Below are 21,645 nucleotides of genomic sequence, written 5' to 3'. Positions count from 1 at the left end.
TACCACATAAATCGTGCATACTGTAAGCTGTGCAGGTTCATGGCTGCCAATCAATGTGAATTCCAGCGTTCATTTTGGTTGCAAAAGTGAAAATCACCGGGTGCACAAGACGTTTTTTTGTACTAACTTCGCGGGAGGGTCCCTGGGTGGGGGGCAAAGAAACATTATTTTCTGGAACAATATTGTGCAATATTCTACTAACGTGCGCCGCCGGACAGCACGGCGGGGGGAGTTGCGCCAAAGGGACCCAGAGACACAAGTGCACTCCACCCCCACCACAATACAGACAAAAAGCCAGGAGACCCCTGCCCAGGGAACCAGCAGGGTCAGAAGCAGAATGAATGAATGATTCAATGCAGGCACCTCTGTCCGCACCCGGACAGTACCTGTGCTGTGGGGGGGGAGTGCGCTACTCTAGAGCCCTGCACTGTGGTATGACGTGCTCGAGCTCTCAGAATCCTTGATGCGGCCTGTCCTAGTGTGTCAGCCCTTCTGGGACAGGGCAGTGGATGCAGCACATGTTAGACACCTCCAGGGCCGTGCAAGCCCAGTATCTTAACCCCCTGGTCTAGCCTGAGGCGCATGGTCCGTTCCAACCATGTGCAACCAAGCGTCTAGAAGTGGTCACTGCATGCTCCTAAGGGCCAGAGGCCACAGCACTGGAGCTTGGGACTCCTGGACCCTTTTAGAAATTCCAGACTCTGCTTCTGAACATGGACGCAGGGGAGCAACCTCGGCCATCCTGGCCTAGAGCAGGCTTGCCTCGCCTACAGCGCAGACCCCACTCTGCAACGAGCAGCAGTAGGCATGCCTACCGCGGCACACCAGCTTACATTTAATACAGCTTTTTATATATAGTGCGGATGCACTACGAACAGTGGCGAGACGCTTTACAGAGGACCCCTTTATTGCAGCAGGCGAATTTCAAACTTCAGACCTTACATTGGGTCTGTACTTTGTGCATATCAGTGGGTGTAATGCCTGCCCATTTGTATTTGTGTCAGTGAGTGTGCAACAACGAGGGTGTGGGAATGTGTATTCAACATTTCTCAGACAGAACCCGCCATCCAGTACGGATGCCGAGGAGGGATGGCCTGCACACAGCCGGGACACTGTGCCCAACAAAACATACATGCTATCCTTCAGCAAACAGCTCTATTTATGTTTCATTCAATTAATATTGCACATAACTGCAAACAGTCCCTCGCTTCCCAAAACAAGTGGTGCGCGCGAGCAGCCCACCTCTCTTTATTTCTTTCATTTAGTTGCTTCCCTGTGAAATGGATCCAAAAACAGAAGAAGCAGCGAGTGGAACGCGTGCACCCGCCACAGGGAGACATCTAGTTTCAATTATCGCACCCGTGTCTGGGCACTATAATTGAAACCACATGACGGCGGTGAGCGTAATAGACACCAATAGGCCATGGGCGGAGCAATGTGCACGGCTTTGGCCTATTGCGAGCTCTCTTAGTAAAAAACACGCACGCAAAGCCCAATAGCGTGCCCCTAAAGGAAAAGCACACGCTTGTGCGTGTGCCATTCCTAGATCAGCTACGGAAACCCCATTCTTACCTACTAAATGACTCGCGCTGCGTGCAGCGCTATGCACTGCAACGCTAGGTGCGAGACCTAAAAACTATGTCTTAAAACTGCTTCACAAATAGTTGGAGAAAAATGCTCATCCAAGTCCATTACACCTAACTTAAATACATCCAAATCACCAGGTCTGTCACGTTTTTTAAGCTGATTGTAAATTCTTAAAACTTCTGGGCCCAAGCAGTACATTAAAATCTTTTTTTTCCTTTCTGGAGAAAAAGAAATACAACAATCCTCCAAGTTAGCAAAGCCATTGTATGTTGGGATTACCAGTAGAAGATAAAAATTATTTGGGCGAATTAAGATTGAAGGCTGAGTTATTTCTGGGTGGTTCCTACGGTGTAGACATATTGTTATTATTATATTTTTTATTTGAATGTAGAGCAAAAGGAATAAAACAAGCACTGGCGTTGCCAATAGGTCCCGCAGTAGGAAAGTTGGAGCTATTGGTTTTGTAAATGACATTTTATATTTATGTTTTGTGATTTACAATGCCAATACTTTTAACTTTAGCATATGTGACACTTTTAGTATTTGTAATGTCACATGTTTTGTATTGCCTTTACTTAGATGTATTGATATTACAATTAACATTGGCTTTTAATTTTTTTAAAATAATTAATACTTAAATAAAAGTGATTGTAATTTTTAATGGCAATAGCTTAAACTTTTGTAAATAACTGTTGTGAAGATTATGTTCAGTGACTAAAATCCAAGAACAGAAGTGAAATATTAACATTTTTTTGTGACATTTGCAATAAAGCTTCAAACATTGAGAGAACATATTTGAACCAGTGATGCTGTGGTAGTGCTGAGTGATGCTGTGGTGGTGCTGAGTGATGCTGTGGTGCCCCTGAGTGATGCTGTGATGGAGCGATAGATAGATAGAGGGCGATAGATAGATAGACAGAGTGACGGCGATAGATAGATAGACAGAGTGAGGGCGATAGATAGATAGACAGTGAGGGCGATAGATAGAGTGAGGGCGATAGATAGAGTGAGGGCGATAGATAGATAGATTGATAGAGAGTAAGGGCGATAGAGAGATAGAGTGAGGGCAATAGATAGATAGAGTGAGGGCAATAGATAGATAGAGTGAGGGGAATAGATAGAGTGAGGGTGACAGATGTGTGTGTTTGTGTGTGTGCGGTTGTGTGTGTAGTTGTTTGAGTGGTTGTATGTGTGAGTAGTTGTATGTGTGGGTGGTTGTATGTGTGAGTGGTTGTATGTGTGGGTGGTTGTATGTGTGAGTGGTTGTATGTGTGAGTGGTTGTATGTGTGAGTGGTTGTATGTGTGAGTGGTTGTATGCGTGTATGGTGGTAGGGTTGTGTGTGTGTGGGTGTTTGGGGGTGTGTGTGGGTGTTTGGGGTTGTGTGTGGGATTGTGTGTGTGGGGTTGCGTGTGTGTAGTTGTGTGTGTAGTTGTGTGTGGTTGTGTGTGTGGTTGTGTGTGTGGTTTGGTGTGTGGTTGTGTGTGTGGTTGTGTGTGTGGTTGAGTGTGTGGTTGTGTGGAGGCTAGCCAAAATGACTATGTGAAAGTTTTAGTGATGGAAAAACGACTTTAATAAATGGCCCAAAAATAAGCTATACAAATGACATAATTAGTTGGCCACAAACCAGCAAACCTTCTGAAGTGAGAAACCTCTAAAAAACTGCAAATTGTGTTCTGGCTTAGTTCAACTGCTGATTGCCATCTAATAGTCTTTATTGATATTTGAGTGCCTTCTCGTTGCCCAGCAGCAGGCAGTCCCAAGGACTGATCCCAGCCTCTGCTCCTGCTGTGTGATGAGCACTGACACGAACTTCAAAGGACCTGGATATGCTTGCAACCATCATTTTCTTTGGTGGTTGCTGAGGTTGTGGCTTTCTGTTTGTTTGATGCTTATGGTCGTATTCAGTCAGTGTATTGGCCAACAACACCGTACTTGTTTCCACTGTTTGTGCATGTCTGCATAGGGAAAGATGCATGTTTAATAGTAACTATGGAAGGTTCACTGCATATCATAATATCCTTGCACATCACGCGCACCTATTAACGCTGTGTCTCATTGTAAGGATCTTCACGCGTTCCTGTTTCCACGCCTTTCTTGCACGTCGTCTGCATAGCCGCATGCGCGCGCATCCCTCACTGGGTATTAGCTGTATGAAATGATTACATCGATTCTTCTCAAGCATCTGAAGGGTTTAATGGAGTCGGTCCCAGCCCACTTTTGCTGGCGCTCAGTTAATTGAGGATCGTCTGTGTCTTGAGAGGAGGAAGCCTCTTCGGTCCCCAGCAGATGCTGACACCTCATTACCTCTCGGAGAAGCCCCGCACAACTTCAAGTAGATTAATACATTTCATAAAAAGGATAACGCTAATGGATAAAGTGGTTTGTATTCTGTCTTGGGTTATGCTTTAATAAGCTCGGAAGTGAAAGAGTCAAGCAAATGCAGAAAACAGAAAAGAGAGCGATGAGGGGTGACAGCCTGGCACATATGATGAAAGAAAACAAAGGGACGAATAAGACCGACAAACTGAAATGAAACAAACGGGTAGGCAAATAATCTGGAGAGAGACACAGTTGACACATAAAGATATAGAGAAAGAGGGAGCTGAGAGAGAAAACACTACAAGAGAGGGCACGTGATAGCGTGAGAGAGAATTAGGGAAACATGAGCGGCCGGGAAACTGAAAGTACGGCCGGCCAGCCATGAATAACAAGCAAATGCAGAAAACAGAAAAGAGAGCGATGAGGGGTGACAGCCTGGCACATTTGATGAAAGAAAACGAAGGGACGAATAAAACAGACAAACTGAAATGAAACAAATGGGTAGGCAAATAATCTGGAGAGAGACACAGTTAACACATAAAGATATAGAGAAAGAGGGAGCTGAGAGAGAAAACAGTACAAGAGAGGGCACGTGATAGCGTGAGAGAGAATTAGGGAAACAAGAGCGGCCGGGAAACTGAAAGTACGGCCGGCCAGCCAGGAATAACAAGCAAATGCAGAAAACAGAAAAGAGAGCGATGAGGGGTGACAGCCTGGCACATATGATGAAAGAAAACAAAGGGACGAATAAGACAGACAAACTGAAATTAAACAAACGGGTAGGCAAATAATCTGGAGAGAGACACAGTTGACACATAAAGATATAGAGAAAGAGGGAGCTGAGAGAGAAAACAGTACAAGAGAGGGCACGTGATAGCGGGATAGAGAATTAGGGAAACAAGAGCGGCCGGGAAACTGAAAGTACGGCCGGCCAGCCATGAATAATTAGGGGAGGAGAAGCCGCAGAGCACACGCTGGGAGAAGCCCTTTGATGTGGTGGCGGCCGTGAAAAAATGCAATTAGGAGGGAGGCTGATGCACGTGCTTGTTTGGTCACGTGATTCACGTGAACTCGAAGAAAACCGCACAGAAAAAAGCCTTAGTTTGACGAGTATTTTGAGCACTAGAATTCTCTCCATTTTCCATTCCTGCGGAATGGAAAAGGCGAGACCTAAAAAATCATACTTACGCAATATCTTGAAGTACCAATGAGTTGTTGCAAGAAGCGATCGTTATTGCTACGGTTTTACAAGGTTTTTTTTTTATGAGAACCAGAAATGAACAAACTTTCCAATTTGCCAAAAGCGTTGATGAAATCGACATCCCTGACGACTGTAGACTGTGGCACCACGTCAAGGTCACAACCTTGAGTGCCTACGCTGACGTGCAGCCGTTGATGCAGAATGACGAGAACAACCCAGGACTCTGTATACACACAGAGGAGCTCCACAAAAGCGTTTGAGCAGCGAGCGACCCTTGCCCCTCATTCAGGTAGGTCGCTCCCCCATGCCGCACAGTACCACCTGTGTGCCCGTGTCCCTCTGCGCACTGCCACCGCCGTAGGTTCGAGGCCCCCCTGCCTCGGTTGTGTCCTTCACTGTATTTGTTGTTCTTATCGCTGATACTGTTGTGCCTCCTTGGCCTCTGTGCCCCTTCGCCTTGTCCCCGCTGGTACCCTTTGCTTCTGTGCCCCTGTTCTTTGGCCTGTTTTTTCCCCACTGCTGCGTCCCCGCCCCCACTACTGGCCCATTCGTAGCCCTGCTCCCACCTCCTAGCTGCTCCTCCCTCTCACCTACCCTAATAATGGCGGCCGCTGCGCGGTGAGGAGTGCGACCCTTGACCCTCATTCAGGTAGGTCGCTCCCCCACGCCGCACAGCACCAACTGTGCACCTGTGTCCCTCTGCGCACTGCCACCGCCGTAGGTTTGTGGCAACCCCTGCCTCAGTTGTGTCCTTCACTGTATTTGTTGTTCTTTTCGCTGATACTGTTGTGCCTCCTTGGCCTCTGTGCCCCTTCGCCTTGCCCCCGCTGGTACCCTTTGCTTCTGTGCCCGTTCTTTGGCCTGTTTTTTCCCGCTGCTGCGTCCCCTCCCCCCCTACTGGCCCATTCGTAGCCTCCCTCTCACCTACCCTTATAATGGCGGCGGCTGCGCGGTGAGGAGAGCGACCCTTGACCCTCATTCAGGTAGGTCGCTCCCCCACGCCGCACAGCACCAACTGTGTACCTGTGTCCCTCTGCGCACTGCCACCGCCGTAGATTCGAGGCCCCCCTGCCTCGGTTGCGTCCTTCACTGTATTTGTTGTTCTTTTTACTGATACTGTTGTTCCTGTTGTCCCCCCTTGGCCTCTGTGTCCCTGCCTTTCCTCGGTGCCCCTTCGCCTTGCCCCCCGCTGGTACCCTTTGCTTCTGTGCCCCTGTTCCTTCGCCCGTTTCCCCACCCGTTCTTACGCCCGTTTTTTCCCGGCGCTGCGTCCACTGCGGCCCCGCCCTACCCCCCTGCTGGCCCATTCGTAGCCACGCTCCCGCCTTCCAGCCGCTCCTCCCTCCCACCTCCTCTTATAATGGCACGCCCGTCCCTGCCTGGACCGCGCCCAGCGCCAGACCCTCTGGTCCCCACGAATGCAACACCGACCGCCACCACTACACCGCCAGCACCCTCCACACACTCAACACCGGACGACCACACACCTTTTTCCTGGCCGCCCGAAGCACACCAAAGGACCCTTCTCCTGCTGGAGCTGCATCTTCACCAGCCTCCGAGCCGTCCACCGTGACAGGACGCAACCAACTCAGATGCATACTACTGAACACCCGCTCCGCACGCAAACACGCCGTCGAACTCTGAGACCTGCTCAACACATCCTCCCCGGACGTCGCCTTCCTGAAAGAGACCTGGATGAACGCCTCCTCGGCACCCAACATCGACATAGCCAACCCGTATGGCTACAAGATCACTCGCAGGGACCGCACCAACAGAGTAGGAGGTGGAATCGCCATCGTCCACAAGAACACCCTCAGGGTCTCGACCAGCACCGACGACACCCTCAACACCGTCAAACACCTGCATTTCCAGATCCACACTGACCTCAACACCACCCTCAGAGGAACTCTGGTCTACAGGGGTCTAGGACTCCGGCCCGAGTTAACGGCTCCATCGCCCACTTCGTCAGTACGCACGCCCTTGCCTCTACAGACTACATCCTCCTCAGAGACCTTAACTTCCACCTCGAGAACAACAATGACACCAACTCCACCACCCTGATTGACAACCAAGCCAACCTCGGACTCAGACAGCTCGTCACAACGCCCATCCACTCCGCCGGCCACACGCTTGACCCAATCTTCTCCGCTAGCTCCCACGGCACCTTCAACCACACAACCGAACTCTACTGGACCAACCATCGCTGCATCCACTTCACCTTCCGGAAACCCACCATGCACCACCGCACTCAACAGATCCCCCACTGCAGCTGGAGCAAAGTCACTGAAGACCAGCTAAACACCACCATCGCCCGAAGCCCACCCGCCGACCCCACCAACGCAGACACTGCTGCCCGCAACCTCAAGCGATGGATCGACGACGGCACCAACACTCTAGCGCCGATCATGAAACCCTCCAACAGACGCACTAACAAGAAAGCCAGCTGGTTCACCGCGGACCTCCAGGCCTCCAAGCAAACCTGCCGAAAACTAGAGTAGAAATGGCACCACGAACAGACACCGGACAGCTACGAAGCCCACAAGAACGCCATCCGCAGATATCATCACCTCATCAGATCCCCCAAAAAGGCCTCCTTCAAAGACCGCCTCGTCAACAACGCGCACAACAGCAAAGAGCTCTTCAACATCGTGAAGGAACTCTCCAACCCCAGCTCCAACACCAACGACATCCTACCATCACAAGACCTGTACGACTCCCCTGCCACCTTCCTCCAGTGCAAGATCTCAGACATCCACGACAGCTTCAACAACCTGGCCGCCTCGACAGCCACCAACACCTCAGACCCCTACGGCCACCACCCACACAGATCCCCTGTTCACCTGGACCAACATGAACGATGACTACACCATCAAAATCATGAACACCATCCACTCTGGCTCTCCGTCAGACCCATGCCCAGACCACATCTTCAACAAAGCTAGCGCCACCATCGTACATCTCCGCAAGGCCATCAACATCTCCTTCGAGACCGTGACCTTCCCGGAGAGCTGGAAGCACGCCGAGATCAACGCCTTACTCAAGAAACCCAAGGCGGATCCGAAGGACCTCAAGAACTTCTGACCCATCTCTCTGCTCCCGTTGCCGGCGAAGGTCATCGAGAAGACCTTCAACGGACAACTCACCCGCTACCTTGAGGAGAACAACATCCTGGACCCGTCCCAGTCCAGGTTCCACAGCAACCACAGTACCGAAACTGCCCTCTTAGCCGCCACTGATGACATCAGGGCCCTGCTGGACAACGGCAAAACCGCGGCCCTCATCCTCCTGGACCTGTCAGCCGCCTTCGACACTGTCTGTCACCACACCCTACGCACACGCCTCCACAACGCAGGGATCTGTGACAAGGCTTTGGAATGGACCACCTCCTTCCTCTACGGCAGAACCCAGAGCGTCCGCCTCCACCTTTCTGTTCTGTAGCTTCCGAGATCATCTGCGGCGTACCCCAAGGATCATCCCTCAGCCTGACATTGTTCAACGTCTACATGGCACCGCTCGCCCACGTCGCCCGACTGCACGACCTCAACATCATCTCTTACGCCGATGACACCCAGCTGATCCTCTCCCTCACAAAGGACCCGCTCACTGCCAAAATCAACCTCCACGAAAGAATAAAGGCAGTCACCGAGTGGATGAAGAACAGCCATCTGAAGCTGAACTCGGACAAGACGGAGGTCCTCATCCTCGGCTCCACCCCCTCAGCCTGGAACGGCTCCTGGTGGCCGACCGCACTGGGAGCAGCGCCGACACCCACCGACCACACAAGCAACCTGGGGTTCATCCTCGACTCAACACTCTTCATGACCAAGCAAGTCAATGCCGTCTCATCCTCCTGCTTCAATACCCTCTGCATGCTCCGCAAGATCTACAGGTGGATCCCCACCGAAACAAGAACGGTCACCCAGGCCGTCCTCAGCAGCATGCTGGACTACAGAAACGCCCTCTAAACAGGAGCCTCGGCCAAACTCCTGAAACGACTACAACGCATACAGAACGCCTATGCACACCTGATCCTCGACATCCCTCGCCACAGCCACATCACACCCCACCTGAGAGTCCTGTACTGGCTTCCCGTCAACAAGAGGATCACCTTCAAGCTCCTCACCCACAAGGCACTCCACAACACCGGACCAGCATACCTCAACAAACTACTCACCTTCTACACCCCGAACCGCCAGCTCCGCTCCGCCGACCTCGCCCTCGTCCCCCACATCCGAAGAGCGACCACCGGCGGCAGATCGTTCTCCCACCTCGCTGCCAAGACCTGGAACACCCTCCCCATCCTCCTACGGCATGCCCAGGACCTACTAACCTTCAGAAGACTACTCAAGACCTGACTATTTGAGCAGTAGCAGCACCCCCCTCACAGGTGAATAGTGTGCTTTACAAATGTTCTGATTGATTGATTGAGCATTGGAACGCAGCTCCTAGAGGATGGTAGAGAGGAGTCCTCGCAGGTGGACGCTGAAAGCGGGGCACAAGCAGGCAAGTTTAAATAACAACTTGGCTCAACGGTGTTTGCGTTGGATCGTCAAAAATTTTGAAATAATGTAGAAATGTACCAGGTTGTCGCAGGAATCACAGGATAGCTCGTCTAGCTTCAATCGTAACTGCAATTAAGGCAAATTTCGTACAGTGTACGCAGCAGCAAAACATGCACACAACAAAGTGCACAAAATACAAATAACCACTCAGTGGGTCCACGAGGTTTCCAAGCTTGTCGCCAAATTCCTGTAGTAAAAGACCAGGAGACGCAATGAAGTTGTTGGTTTCTTCTTTATTTGGCAACCCAGAGCGAGGCCCAGGCAACCAGCTGTGACCGGCGGACACAGGCTCCAGGGACACGAACGCATGCCAGGGCGGATGTGCCCACACGCAACTCTCCGGGAACCAGCGCGACCGCATTAACTGGGCTCTGGTGAGAGGCCCCTCCCTCCCTTCAAACCTTTGCTTCAAACTTTGCTGCCTTCCATCTCTGCCTGGGCGCCTGGGGTCTTTCTCCCCTGACCCTCCTCTGGTCTCCGGATTGATCTCCTCTGCCCCAGCTCCTCTTGAACGATGAGGCTGCGACTTTGCTGCGGACTGCCTTTCTCCCCCTGGACCTGCTGGCTATGCCAGCCCTCTTCCTGAACTTTCGGACTCGGACCTTCGTGCTCCCCGCCATTTTCTCTGTATGACGTGCCTCTTCTTCTAACTTTTTCTTCCGCCATTTTAGTGATCTCTCACTGTCCTTTTGACTTTCCTACTGTCTCTCTTATTGCCTCTGACACACTCCTCACTGTCTTATTCACCACTATCTGCTTCCCTCTCTCGTTTATCTCACGTACCTGCCTTCTCTGTGACTCTTAGAGTATATCCAGTCCTTTCCCTTCCCTATGTATATAGAGATAGCTCTAATCACTAGTATATGCTGTAGACCGCTGTGCTCTCCACCATTCCTATGTGACTCTTAGAGTTTATCCAGTCATATCCCTTCCCTATGTATATAGAGATAACTCTAACGACTAGTCTCCTAGGTGACTTTTAGAGTATATCCATGTGTATCCCCTCCCTATGTTGATAGAGATATTACTAGTATAGGCCTAGAGTATATCCTTTTGTATACCTTTTTGTAACGCTTGTAATCCTAAGTCCGTATGCTCTCAACTGGTTCTTATGTAATGCAAACATTTTGCAATCATTTTACGAATGTAACCGTCAGTCCTTATGTTTTCAACTGGATCCTATGTAAAGCGCTCTGACACCTTCGGGTAAAGTTCGTTATCTCACGTACCTGCCATCTCTGTGACCTTTAGAGTATATCCAGTCCTTCCCTTCCCTATGTATATAGAGATAGCTCTAATCACTGGTATATGCTGTAGACCGTTGTGCTCTCCACCATTCCTATGTGACTCTTAGAGTATATCCAGTCATGTCCTTTCCCTATGTATACAGAGATAACTCTAGCGACTAGTCCTCTATGGGTTAGAGTATATCCATGTGTATCCCTTCCCTATGTATATAGAGATAACTCTAACGACTAGTCTCCTAGGTGACTTTTAGAGGATATCCATGTGTATCCCCTCCCTAGGTTGATAGAGATATTACCAGTATAGGCCTAGAGTATATCCATTTGTATCTCCTCCTCGTGTGATTCTATCTCTTGTACATTTGCAATTTTTTTCTGTTTGTACCTTTTTGTAACGCATGTAATCCTAAGTCCGTATGTTTTCAACTGGTTCTTATGTAATGCAAAAATTTGCAATCATTTTACGCATGTAACCGTCAGTCCTCATGTTTTCAAATGGATCCTATGTAAAGCGCTCTGACACCTTCGGGTAAAGTTCGCGCTATATAAAATTGCATAAATAAATAAATAAATAAATATCACCGGCTCCAATGAATCTCTAACAGTCTACTACAACTTAGTAAATACAGAGAACAGTCTAATTGTTCGGATTCTTAATTCCACAGAACCAGGACAATTCTACATAGATAAATAACTATAAGAAAACCCCAGCACTACAAATTATTTATTTATTTAATTCGTTTTTATATAGCGCGGACTTTACCTGAAGGTGTCAGAGCGCTTCACATTAGGAACAGAACTGATACATAAGGAGAACATTACAAGTGAACAAATTACAAAAGCAAACGTTAAGTTACATGAGGCAAAAGTGACAATTGTGAGCAAACAAAATACGAGAGGTAGCAAACGGTGCATGACAGGAGGAAAAAGTGACATGTGTGAAGGTTACAAAGGCATACAAAGTACAAAAGTAGAGGTATAATACTGCAATATATGGCAGACAATGTGTCTACGAAACTTTTTTGTTGTAAAGCGTTCTAGCACCTTTGGATAATGTCTGCGCTACATACATATGCATGAATAAATAAATAAAAAATATCCAACGCAACCATGGACTGAACGTAATCTGCTCTTAGCATGGTCCCAAAATGGTCAAACCTAGGTCCGCTTTTGTACCTCCTAGAAAGCAGGGTGCAGTAGGTAAAAGATTATACGTATATGCTTCGGAGTCCTGGAACTCGCCATTACTCGTGTTTGTTTAAAAACCCAAAGATTGTAATCTGTCCAGAGCTCCCGTTACGGTGTCCTGGAAGGTCACATTCTTGGTCGCGTTTTTCTGGGAGCCTTTGGCGCACCGTAGTCGTAATGCATGCTGGGAACGATCCAAGATGGCGCTCTCCGTGCGGCCGCGCTGAGGATCTGCAGCGGGTAGAAACAGGAGACAGGCCCGAGGAAGGGACACTCGGGAGAGAGGGCAAGCCGGTGACAGTGTGAATTCTGAGGGAAATACGTGGCCAGAGGAAGAGGGGAAAGACGCTTTGATAGATTGTGCGCTAACAAGAGTCTTTGAGTGCATCTTTCATCCCCTCTGAAAAGTCAAATAACCCCCGTCTCCTCCGGGAGGCAGGATGAGATCTCTCTCTGCTGCCTGAGCAACGTCGGGTATGGAGTCACCTGTCACTATGCCGGCACCCACCATGCCCGGCCCAGCAGCTTCACCACCTTTGCCTCCCCCTCCGCCCCCACTTCTCCCGCCTCCAATGCCGCCTGTTCTCCCTGTGGGACCTCTAGACCAGGAGGACGTTTCGGGGCTCCCCGACTGGGCGCTGCCCACAGCCTTCATGAAAAAGAGACACAGCGAGAAGATCGAGGGCAGCCGAGGACTCGCTCAGAGCTGGAGGATGAAGGACCGGGTGAGTAATTCCAACCCTTATTGGAAATACACGTTCCATTCCTTCTTTAAAACCTAAAGCTGTTGGGGAATTAAGGACTTGGTGATTGACATCCAAAGAGAACCCTCTTCATGTTACCTTCTCTGACCACCAACCAATAGCTCCTCCATATCTGCCAAGGTTTCAGATTGTGATGTGACATTTTCATAATTTCTGTGTAATTATTAGTGACATTTGAACGACTATGAGTGACACTTTCTCACTAGCAAAATCAAGCATTGAATAAGGGGGAAACATAAATATCAGAACTTTCATCCATTCGAGCATCGAGAAACTGTAAGAAGATTTTAAAACTGCTACAAAGCACCAGCAATGGAAGGGTACTTGGGAAGTAAAGTGATGGCAAAGGGCATGCTGATTATGAAAGAAGCATTCGACCTCCTTGGTGGAAAGTCTGAGCAGCATGGACAATGCATATGACCTAGAGTGCCTGCAGACATAAAAGAGAGATCAGAGTCTGGTAGGGGGAGAGCAGAGTTATAGGAATTATGACAGAGCCGTGATCAGTCTAAGCTAGCAGAACCTGGAGCTCAATGCATGGCATGGATAGTGAAGTAAAGAGTGTGGTTGTGGTGGGGAAGCTTGGATTCTTGTAACCCCTAATAGCATGTGGTGGGGGGAAATGGAAAAAAGGGGTCTGGCAGACAAACTACAGAGTTTTTTTTTTGTCTATTTCCAGTGACCTGTTAGTGTAGTGTAGTTCCTATTTTCCCAATAGGCTCTGCGCATTGGAATAACATAAACAATAGTTTAGACGTAGGACTGAGGTCGACTAGGTCTCTATTGAATATGTTAGACTTAATTTAGGTTTGCCAGCTAGCTCAGAGGTCGCTAGAAACTTTCTCGAATGAACAGGGAGGAGTGAACTTCCCTGATTAGATAAGAAGGGATTCATCTTCTGACAACCGCATAAACATGACAACTTTGCTCCCCCAGAATAAGGAGTATATCTCCAGAGTCGTGTGAAAACAATAGATAGCTATTTCACTCAGTCAATCGTGCATACTTAGTTTCACCAGAGTGCAGAGAAATAGAGAGACAGGCGTTTTCAATAAAAGGTTATTTAGTGAGCAGTCTTCTTTCTCATGCAAGAGAAATGAATTGCCACAATTGCAATACTTGTTATAAAGTAAAGTGCGTACAGTAAAAGGAGTATTATGAAATAATACTGTAAAAGCATTGATATGGTTTCTGAGTCATATGATACTTAAAAGGTATAAAATATATACAGTTACATACAATGATAAAAGTTTGACTAAACGTACTCAACTGGTGCTTCTAAATATGCCTACCCCGCTGTACCTAACCTAAGCCTAGTACGTGGGAAGGAGTAAGTGAGCTGCAGTTTTAAGTTAAGTTAGTTTTTGCCAAGAATCTGACTCAAGAATTCTCTAAGGATCTAATCAGCTCCGTACCTTGGTTTTAGAATGGAGGAGGTCTTGTATCTCGCTCTCAGGACTCGATCTCCCAGTAACCCGCAAGGGTGACTGGAAACACTGGAGCTGGATTTTCTCGGCAGGAGCAAAAGACAGCGTCTTTCTCAGTGCGTCAAATGGGAGGGACGGCTTCCTTCTGCACTCGCATCAGCTGGGCTTCGGATAAGTAGATAACCGCTCTGCTCCACACCACCGTGTTGCTTAAGGCAAACACTGGTATATTTATACCTGGAAGGTGCTGTGTTTGACGTAAGGTTGGCCGTAAGACGTCAATAAAAGATGTCACTAAGAACTGGCCGTTCTTTCAGTGCTCGCATGAGTTCTATGACCAATCAAAACAAAAGCATGGGGAATTCCCAGGTTGCTGGAGGTTTGGTTTGTTGAAAGAACTCGTTGTACTTTCTAGGAGTCTAAGGAAGTAGCCTTGCCGTATTTGGTTTGCATTGGCTATTACTAAATGTGGATTTGATTCTTATGCCTTTATAAGGGTATGATTCGTTATAACCACATAAGGGCATAAATCGGGATTATTTAATTAGGGTCCTAGATATGATCACAACATTAGATCTGTGTTAGATACTTCACAACCCAATATTTTGCACTTTATTAAAAAGGTATTTAAGGCTGTAAAATACCAATAATGCATTTTTTAAAAGGTACATTCCACTAGTAGAAATAAAATGCAAAACATTATAGGTGACCATGAAGTTGAGCCACTTTGCCCTATGATGAAAGGGACAAGATATGCGCAAACTCCAGATCGATCATGATGTACATTACAGGTGGCAGACAGCACGCACTTGGGCATTGAATTTGGTTAAGACAACCTGACGGGCAGCTGAGGCACACACTTAAGTCACAGCCGCCCACCAACAGCATCAGTCACAAAGGCAGAACTACATTGACCAGCAGGCAGCTGATCGCGCACTTAGAGCTTAATTTAAAAGCAAATTAGATTAACATTTAAAAGCTCTGGCACTGTCTCACTGACACTTGTGAGCCACAGCAATTCGGAAATCTTCTAATTTTGTTAATAAAGTGTAGCAGCCAAGTGAGTTAGCATCTACTAGCTCAGTAGGCACCCAAGCCTGCCGGGAGCAGCCTGCACGACACAGCGCGCTGCCACTCCTTTAGTTTAGTCAGCATTATTAGCCCTACTACGGCTTGACAGCTGAGGCAAGCGCTATGCTTATTAAGCGTGACATTGCATTTCAGTGCGGTGACGCGGACCACTGCACTGAAATGCGTAAGTCTAATGCGTGGTACTTGGCAGGGCTTTATCTCAGTACCGCCATACACCCCGAGATTGGAGATGTCAAAGTAATTTCACAAAATTTGTAGTTCATCAAAGACTAAAAGTGTTAGAAATGACACAACCAGCTTTATGATAAAGAAATCGCCTACTCAGAATTAAAAAAAAAAGTAGTGCCTATTTTAAAAAAGTTTGAGTAACAAAAGGGCTGGATTAACATACTGGTTGTTAATCGTTATTAAACATTATCAGTGTACTTGTAAGTTCGCATTATCAAAGCAAGTTGTGGTAGACTACGTAGACCATTATACTGAGAGAGTGATGATGACCTATCACAATAGAAAAAACGCTCAAAGATGTAAATGTTTGAGATCATTGAAAAGCCTTGCTTTATTTACTATTCTCTCGTTGTTTTTGTTAGTGTGTGTGGCACTTATATACTTTTTCTACAAAAACCCCAAATCTGTTCCACCATGGACACGAGTAACGAGACAAGATCAATGTCTGAATTCAGTTAATTAATTCAATTGATGGGACACATCACTACTTGTTTTAAAAAATAATGACTTTTTAGCTGCTTTACTGCGGCGGCAATTCCGCCGCAGTACGGCGGTTTAAAGGAGTGGGTGGGGCCGCGTTGGCCAACGGACGTGCGCAGCACTACGAAGGTAGTGCTCGCGATGGCCGTTGGCCGACGCACGCATGGAAGGGCCGACGCACGCATGGAAGGGGTTAAGTTGTGACGTCCCCCACCTATAGCCTATTTCCACCCCACACACTGTTCACAAAATTCCTCCTTCAGAGTATATTAAGCTCCACTTTGCTCTACCTGTCACACAGCTTCAGGAATTGGCTTAGATTTAAAACTCCTAACACAAATGGTCTGTAATACGATAACCAGGATCGTGCTGGTCTAGGATGTAATAATCTCACTACCTATGTTGAGCTCTCCGGAGAGTCAGCCAAACTGGCTGTTAAATAATTAGAAAGTCTGCAGATACTCTCACGAACATCCAATTGAAACAGACCTGCATTCTTCTTTACTTGGTAGGAATAGTTCTAGAAAATATTGTAAAGTAGAGTAGCACTAATAGGGATTTCTAAGTAGTCCCCTTTATAACGCTCTCCAATGAGGACTTGTAGTTGGTAAATATTTCAAGCACCCTGGGGATCCAATTGGGAACTTCTTAGCTGGACAACACTCGGAGGACAGAGGACAGCACGGATTGTTTGACCAGGAAAGTTCCAAATGCAGAACAAATGCTTCAGGATCACAGCATAGCAGTGCTCTCTTGTGTCATCCAGAACCATAAGCAAGACATTTGTAAAGCCTTGCGTGACCCAGCAGCCCATCGAGGTAATATTGGTTAAGAGCCATGGTTGATTTTAAGATGCAAAAACAACCCGTGCATGCAATAAAAGCTAATTGAAATCTGACATGCTGTCATGAGACAAACTGAACAATATTCGTATCATTAAAAATTGTCATTCCTTGTGACCAAAGAAAACCAGATTATCATATGTTACTTTTGTCTTAATAGAACCAAAGAGCATATATTTGAAGTAGCCTATATCTTCTTCACCTTGCAGCCTGTAATGCACAACAATAATACTTATGTATATCTCCTTAAACTTGCACCTTTAGACTGGCTACCTAGAAAATACTGGCCAACCAACAAACTCCTTACTATGCATTGAGTGTTCCAACCAACTAACCCTACTTACAAAATTATTTCCGGTCCTACACACTGGGCAAATCAGTTGAATTTACTGAATGATGACACATACGAATAGAAGCCAGTGGCATTTTAGAGATTGAAGTTCAGGCTTGATGCTAGCTCTTATTTAGATGCATCAGCTAGTCTTTGGCATATCGAGGCATTGAACATGGACATCCGGCAGTTTATAGGTCGAAGGAAGGACCAACTGGATACATATGGAATGTCACATGATCCTGGAAAAGGAACAGTGTAGCTTTAAGAAGTTGATGCCCACCCAGAGGTCAGTCTCCAGATTTCAGTGGGTGGGTGTGCCATCTCGTCCTCCATTCTTTCCTACCTCTAATTGCTGTGCTCCACTTCCACAGCTTATTACATGCTAGGACTGCAGAGCGAGGCCATTGAGATAACAGACACACCATAAGTCTAATTACAGAGGGATGTTAGTCACTTATGCTATGGAGATTTGTATAGCTCTTTGTTAGTATGGCCTCGCAGATCATAGGGTGCTTTGGTAGTTTTATACTCCCTGGTCACGAGTATTCCATTGCATACTTTTTCCTTATTGTTTTGGTTTGATCATCATTGGTGTGGGTGTCATGTAATTTTCTGCTTTTGTGCATTGTGTATGTTTGGTTGTACATATGCTGTAATAGCATTAATGTATGAAGTATTATTAGGGTTCACTGTATCCTTTTAAACCAGACTGTTTGGTGTTGATTTAGAGGGTTGTGTTTTGTCATTAAATAGGCTACAAGATTTAGGAAGTCTAGTGTGCTGCTGTGAGTCACAACTATCTATTACGTCTGATCTGTGTATATTTTATCAAGTCGATCTTTACAATGCAAACCTACTGTTATAAATTATTTTAAATAGAGTGGTCTTTGGCACTGCCCAGAGGAGTGTTTTTCTCTCACCACATACTTTTGGAAGCTTTTTGTTATAAGCCACTGACTTTGGAGTGCTTGTATTTGATATGAAGGACTATTGTACCCCAGAAAAATACTCCATTGTCACAGATTTAATACTTTAGCTCATAGGCGCATTTAATGCAGAGCGCAATTGTTTTTTCACTGTAGCATGATTGTTAGGTCGAGCCTGGGCAACGCATGCGCTGCTCTCCAAGGCATGCTGTGTTTGGTATAAGCGGTACAAAAAGGGGTGGTGCTGGACGGAGCATCCAAATCAATCAAACACTCACACCCAGTCAAAAGATCTGGGTTTAATCCATCACCGTTCTTTAGCCCACTCTGCCACCCAGTTCAAACATGGCTATATGCAAATCAGTCTGACCCTGTGCCTCATGGGAACAGTCCAGCCCGAACTGCCAAGCCATGTCTTCCCTGGACCGGAAACAAGCTTCCGAGGACCGGTTTCTGGCATTCCAGCCGTCTTCAGCCTGGCTTGCTTGAATCCAGTGTCAAAGTGAGCAAGGGACTCACGTCTGAGCATACCCTGCCACACTTATGGCGGCCAAAAGCGGTATAAAAGGGGTTGGTGATGGACGGAGCATCCGAATCAATCAAACACTCACACCCAGTCAAAAGATCTGGGTTTAATCCATCACCGTTCTTTAGCCCACTCTGCCACCCCAGTTCAGACATGGCTGTATGCAAATCAGTCTGACCCTGTGCCTCATGGGAACAGTCCAGCCAGAACTGCCAAGCCATGTCTTCCCTGGACCGGAAACAAGCTTCCGAGGACCGGTTTCTGGCATTCCTGCCGTCTGCAGCTCGGCTTGCTTGAATCCAGTGGCAAAGTGAGCAAGGGACTCACGTCTGAGCATACCCTGCCACACTTATGGCGGCCAAAAGCGGTACAAAAGGGGGTGGTGATGGACGTACGCCATATATCTGCATAAGATAAGAGAGCTCCAGAAGCTTTATACCACAAACATTTTTGTTTGTTTTTGCAATCCTAATATGAACAGTTAATTGATTGTTTTTGGTACTCTGGTCCCTGATTCATTTGCTATGTTTTTCTTTCCTCCCTATACGTTTTTTCTTTTAATGCTCTTTTCTTCAATTTGTTTTCTTGAGCATTGAACGTACAAATATGTATTGCAACTCTTAGTTGTACCACCTTAGATCAGCAATGACAGCAAGAATGTGAGGTCAACTGTCATATTTCTTTATCCTTAATTGAGAAACAGGACGTGTAGATAATTTCTTTTTTGCCCATGCTTCTTGTATTTGTTTAAATCTAGTTTACCAGCAGGTTTTTACTCACTCCTTTGTTATAACTTAATATGAAGTGTCACATAGTCTCCTGTTCATAACTTTATGATCTGTGGCATGGTTTGATTAGGTATAGTCTTATATTCAGTTGCTTTTGAGTCACTTTTGGTCCAATTGTTACTTTGAATGTTAGCAAATATTGTTGGCTTTGTTTGCCACTTTTATGAGAGTCTAGGATTTAAAACCAAACTTTACGAAATCCTATGCCCTGATGTACAGACCTTGTACCATAAAAATCAAGCTCCATTGTATTGATGCCTTGCGCACACATACTGTCATAACATTTCTATAGTTAGGGTTGCCTCTAGACTCCTCTTTTAATGGGGTTCATTTAAGAAAAACGTGTACACAACAATTTGAAAGACCACCAAGGAGCAGTTTTTAGATTCTTGAGTAAATGAAGGTCTAAACCAATCTGTGACTTGCTGGCTGGGCGTAAAAGCAGATGAATACCAGTAGTAACCTATGCGGCTGAATTATGAGCATATACATCTTTAAAGGGAATAGAAGTGGCTGAAAATGCAGTTATACGTTGGCTATTTTCAGTCCCAAAAGTACATAATCTTTAATCTGTCATACAGAGTTTGGAATTGGTACCCTGGAGGATCCAGTTTGGCTCCGTCCTCTGTTGGTGTGGCTTTCAGTTTGGTCTAAATAGGAGACTACCTTTAATCATACGATTTTTTCTGACTGATTGTCCTTGACCCAAGATATACAAATACCCTGGCTCAAATATGATAAGGAAGAGTTTGAATGGTTAGGCAAGCATGAATTTTTTTAAGCACCAAAGACCGCTAACCTTTGCACAAAAAAACAATTTGAAAGCTCTGTTTTATGGAACATGTGATGATACTAGGGTTTTGGCCGAATCAAGTAGACCAACTGTGCTATCTTGTGTTCCCATTTTACATCTAATTTTATTTATAACAGATGTTCATACACTCAGGAGTGTGAAAACCCTATAGCCCGACTCCCAGGACATATTGTTTGAAGTCAAAGAGAACAAATGTTCATGTTTATTTTGTCCTTGGAACAAGTAGACCCAGCCCCCTGTAGCACAAACCCATTGGATGCCAGTTTACAGTGTCTACAATACCACATTATGGATCAGAGAAGGACATTGACTGCAGTTAATTTAATAGTTGTGTCCATATGTTAATGCTGCTCGAACTTGTATTTATGGTTCATTAATGCAAGGCCTTGCAAATATTTGCATCTAGTCAGATAGAATTCTGGGAGCATTATACGAAGCATCATATTGTTAAGCTTTGCAAACGTGTACACGTTTTTATACTGGGACTACTGTCAGCAGTGTAGTCAGAGCTTACAACATTTCCTTAGAGCGCTCACCCTATCATTAGCATTGTACTTTTTATATGTGACCAAATGTTTTAACTTATTTATGGTTGTATTATTGTTATGGTTTTACAAGCCGAAATAAAGTATTATTGATTGAAGTAGATAGCTTAATATATTCCACATCCTGTGCACTTGTCACTTTTGCCAAGAAAGGCCTAGGGAAGGCTTTGCCCCAATGTCCATCAGTGCAGTCAACAACTCACTTAATTTTGTGTTATACATTTTATACCTAAGGAGAGTGTTTCTGTTACCATTACTTTGCTACTTTACCTTTAAACACAATAGGCCTACATTGTTAGTCCTTCAGCAACTCTCTACGGAACGTATCTATTTTACTGTTTAATTTATCCACCACTCACTTAGGATAAGAAATTGTTTGACTTGATTCCCATCGATACAAATAAATTTAGAGTACCATATATTGTAACAGCTGTATAATTGTAACATACACGTTTATGGATGTCTTATTTCGTAAATATCTTTACATATGTATGCTATTTAGTGGATTGAATTGTGAAATATATTAAATGCTTATTTGTATTGATGTGTATTTTATGGCCTTTTGGTTGACTAAAGATTGTTTGACTGACTGACTACTAGTCACCCCCATGCTTATCTATACGCATTTATAGTAATGTGATGGCAGCGAGTGGGTACATAGTGTTAAATGACGAAATTGTTCCTGTGAATTTTTTTTCACAATCTGGAATTGGTCAAACCTGTATATTCGGGAGGGGAAGAAACTCCTTATTGTTGCATTTAAGAGTTTACCAAAA

At 46.0% G+C, this 21,645-nt stretch overlaps 1 protein-coding gene across 2 annotated transcripts in view; it reads left to right on the top strand.

Moving 5' to 3' along the window:
- Nucleotides 1–12,271: 12,271 nt before the first annotated feature.
- The window catches only part of RPTOR (regulatory associated protein of MTOR complex 1), a 2,217,374-nt gene continuing 2,208,000 nt past the window's right edge, over nucleotides 12,272–21,645 (top strand). For both annotated transcript variants that reach the window (XM_086931040.1, XM_086931039.1), the window contains exon 1: nucleotides 12,272–12,828. In XM_086931040.1, coding sequence (XP_086787166.1) covers nucleotides 12,580–12,828 — 249 coding nt within the window. In that variant the 5' untranslated portion in view covers nucleotides 12,272–12,579. The remainder of the gene's footprint in view (nucleotides 12,829–21,645) is intronic.

Source organism: Lissotriton vulgaris, chromosome 7 (assembly GCF_964263255.1).
Source record: "Lissotriton vulgaris chromosome 7, aLisVul1.2, whole genome shotgun sequence".
Classification (NCBI taxonomy): Eukaryota; Metazoa; Chordata; class Amphibia; order Caudata; family Salamandridae; genus Lissotriton; species Lissotriton vulgaris.
The sequence above is the reverse complement of the archived record's forward strand: the minus strand, read 5'-3'. Positions and strand labels throughout refer to the sequence as shown.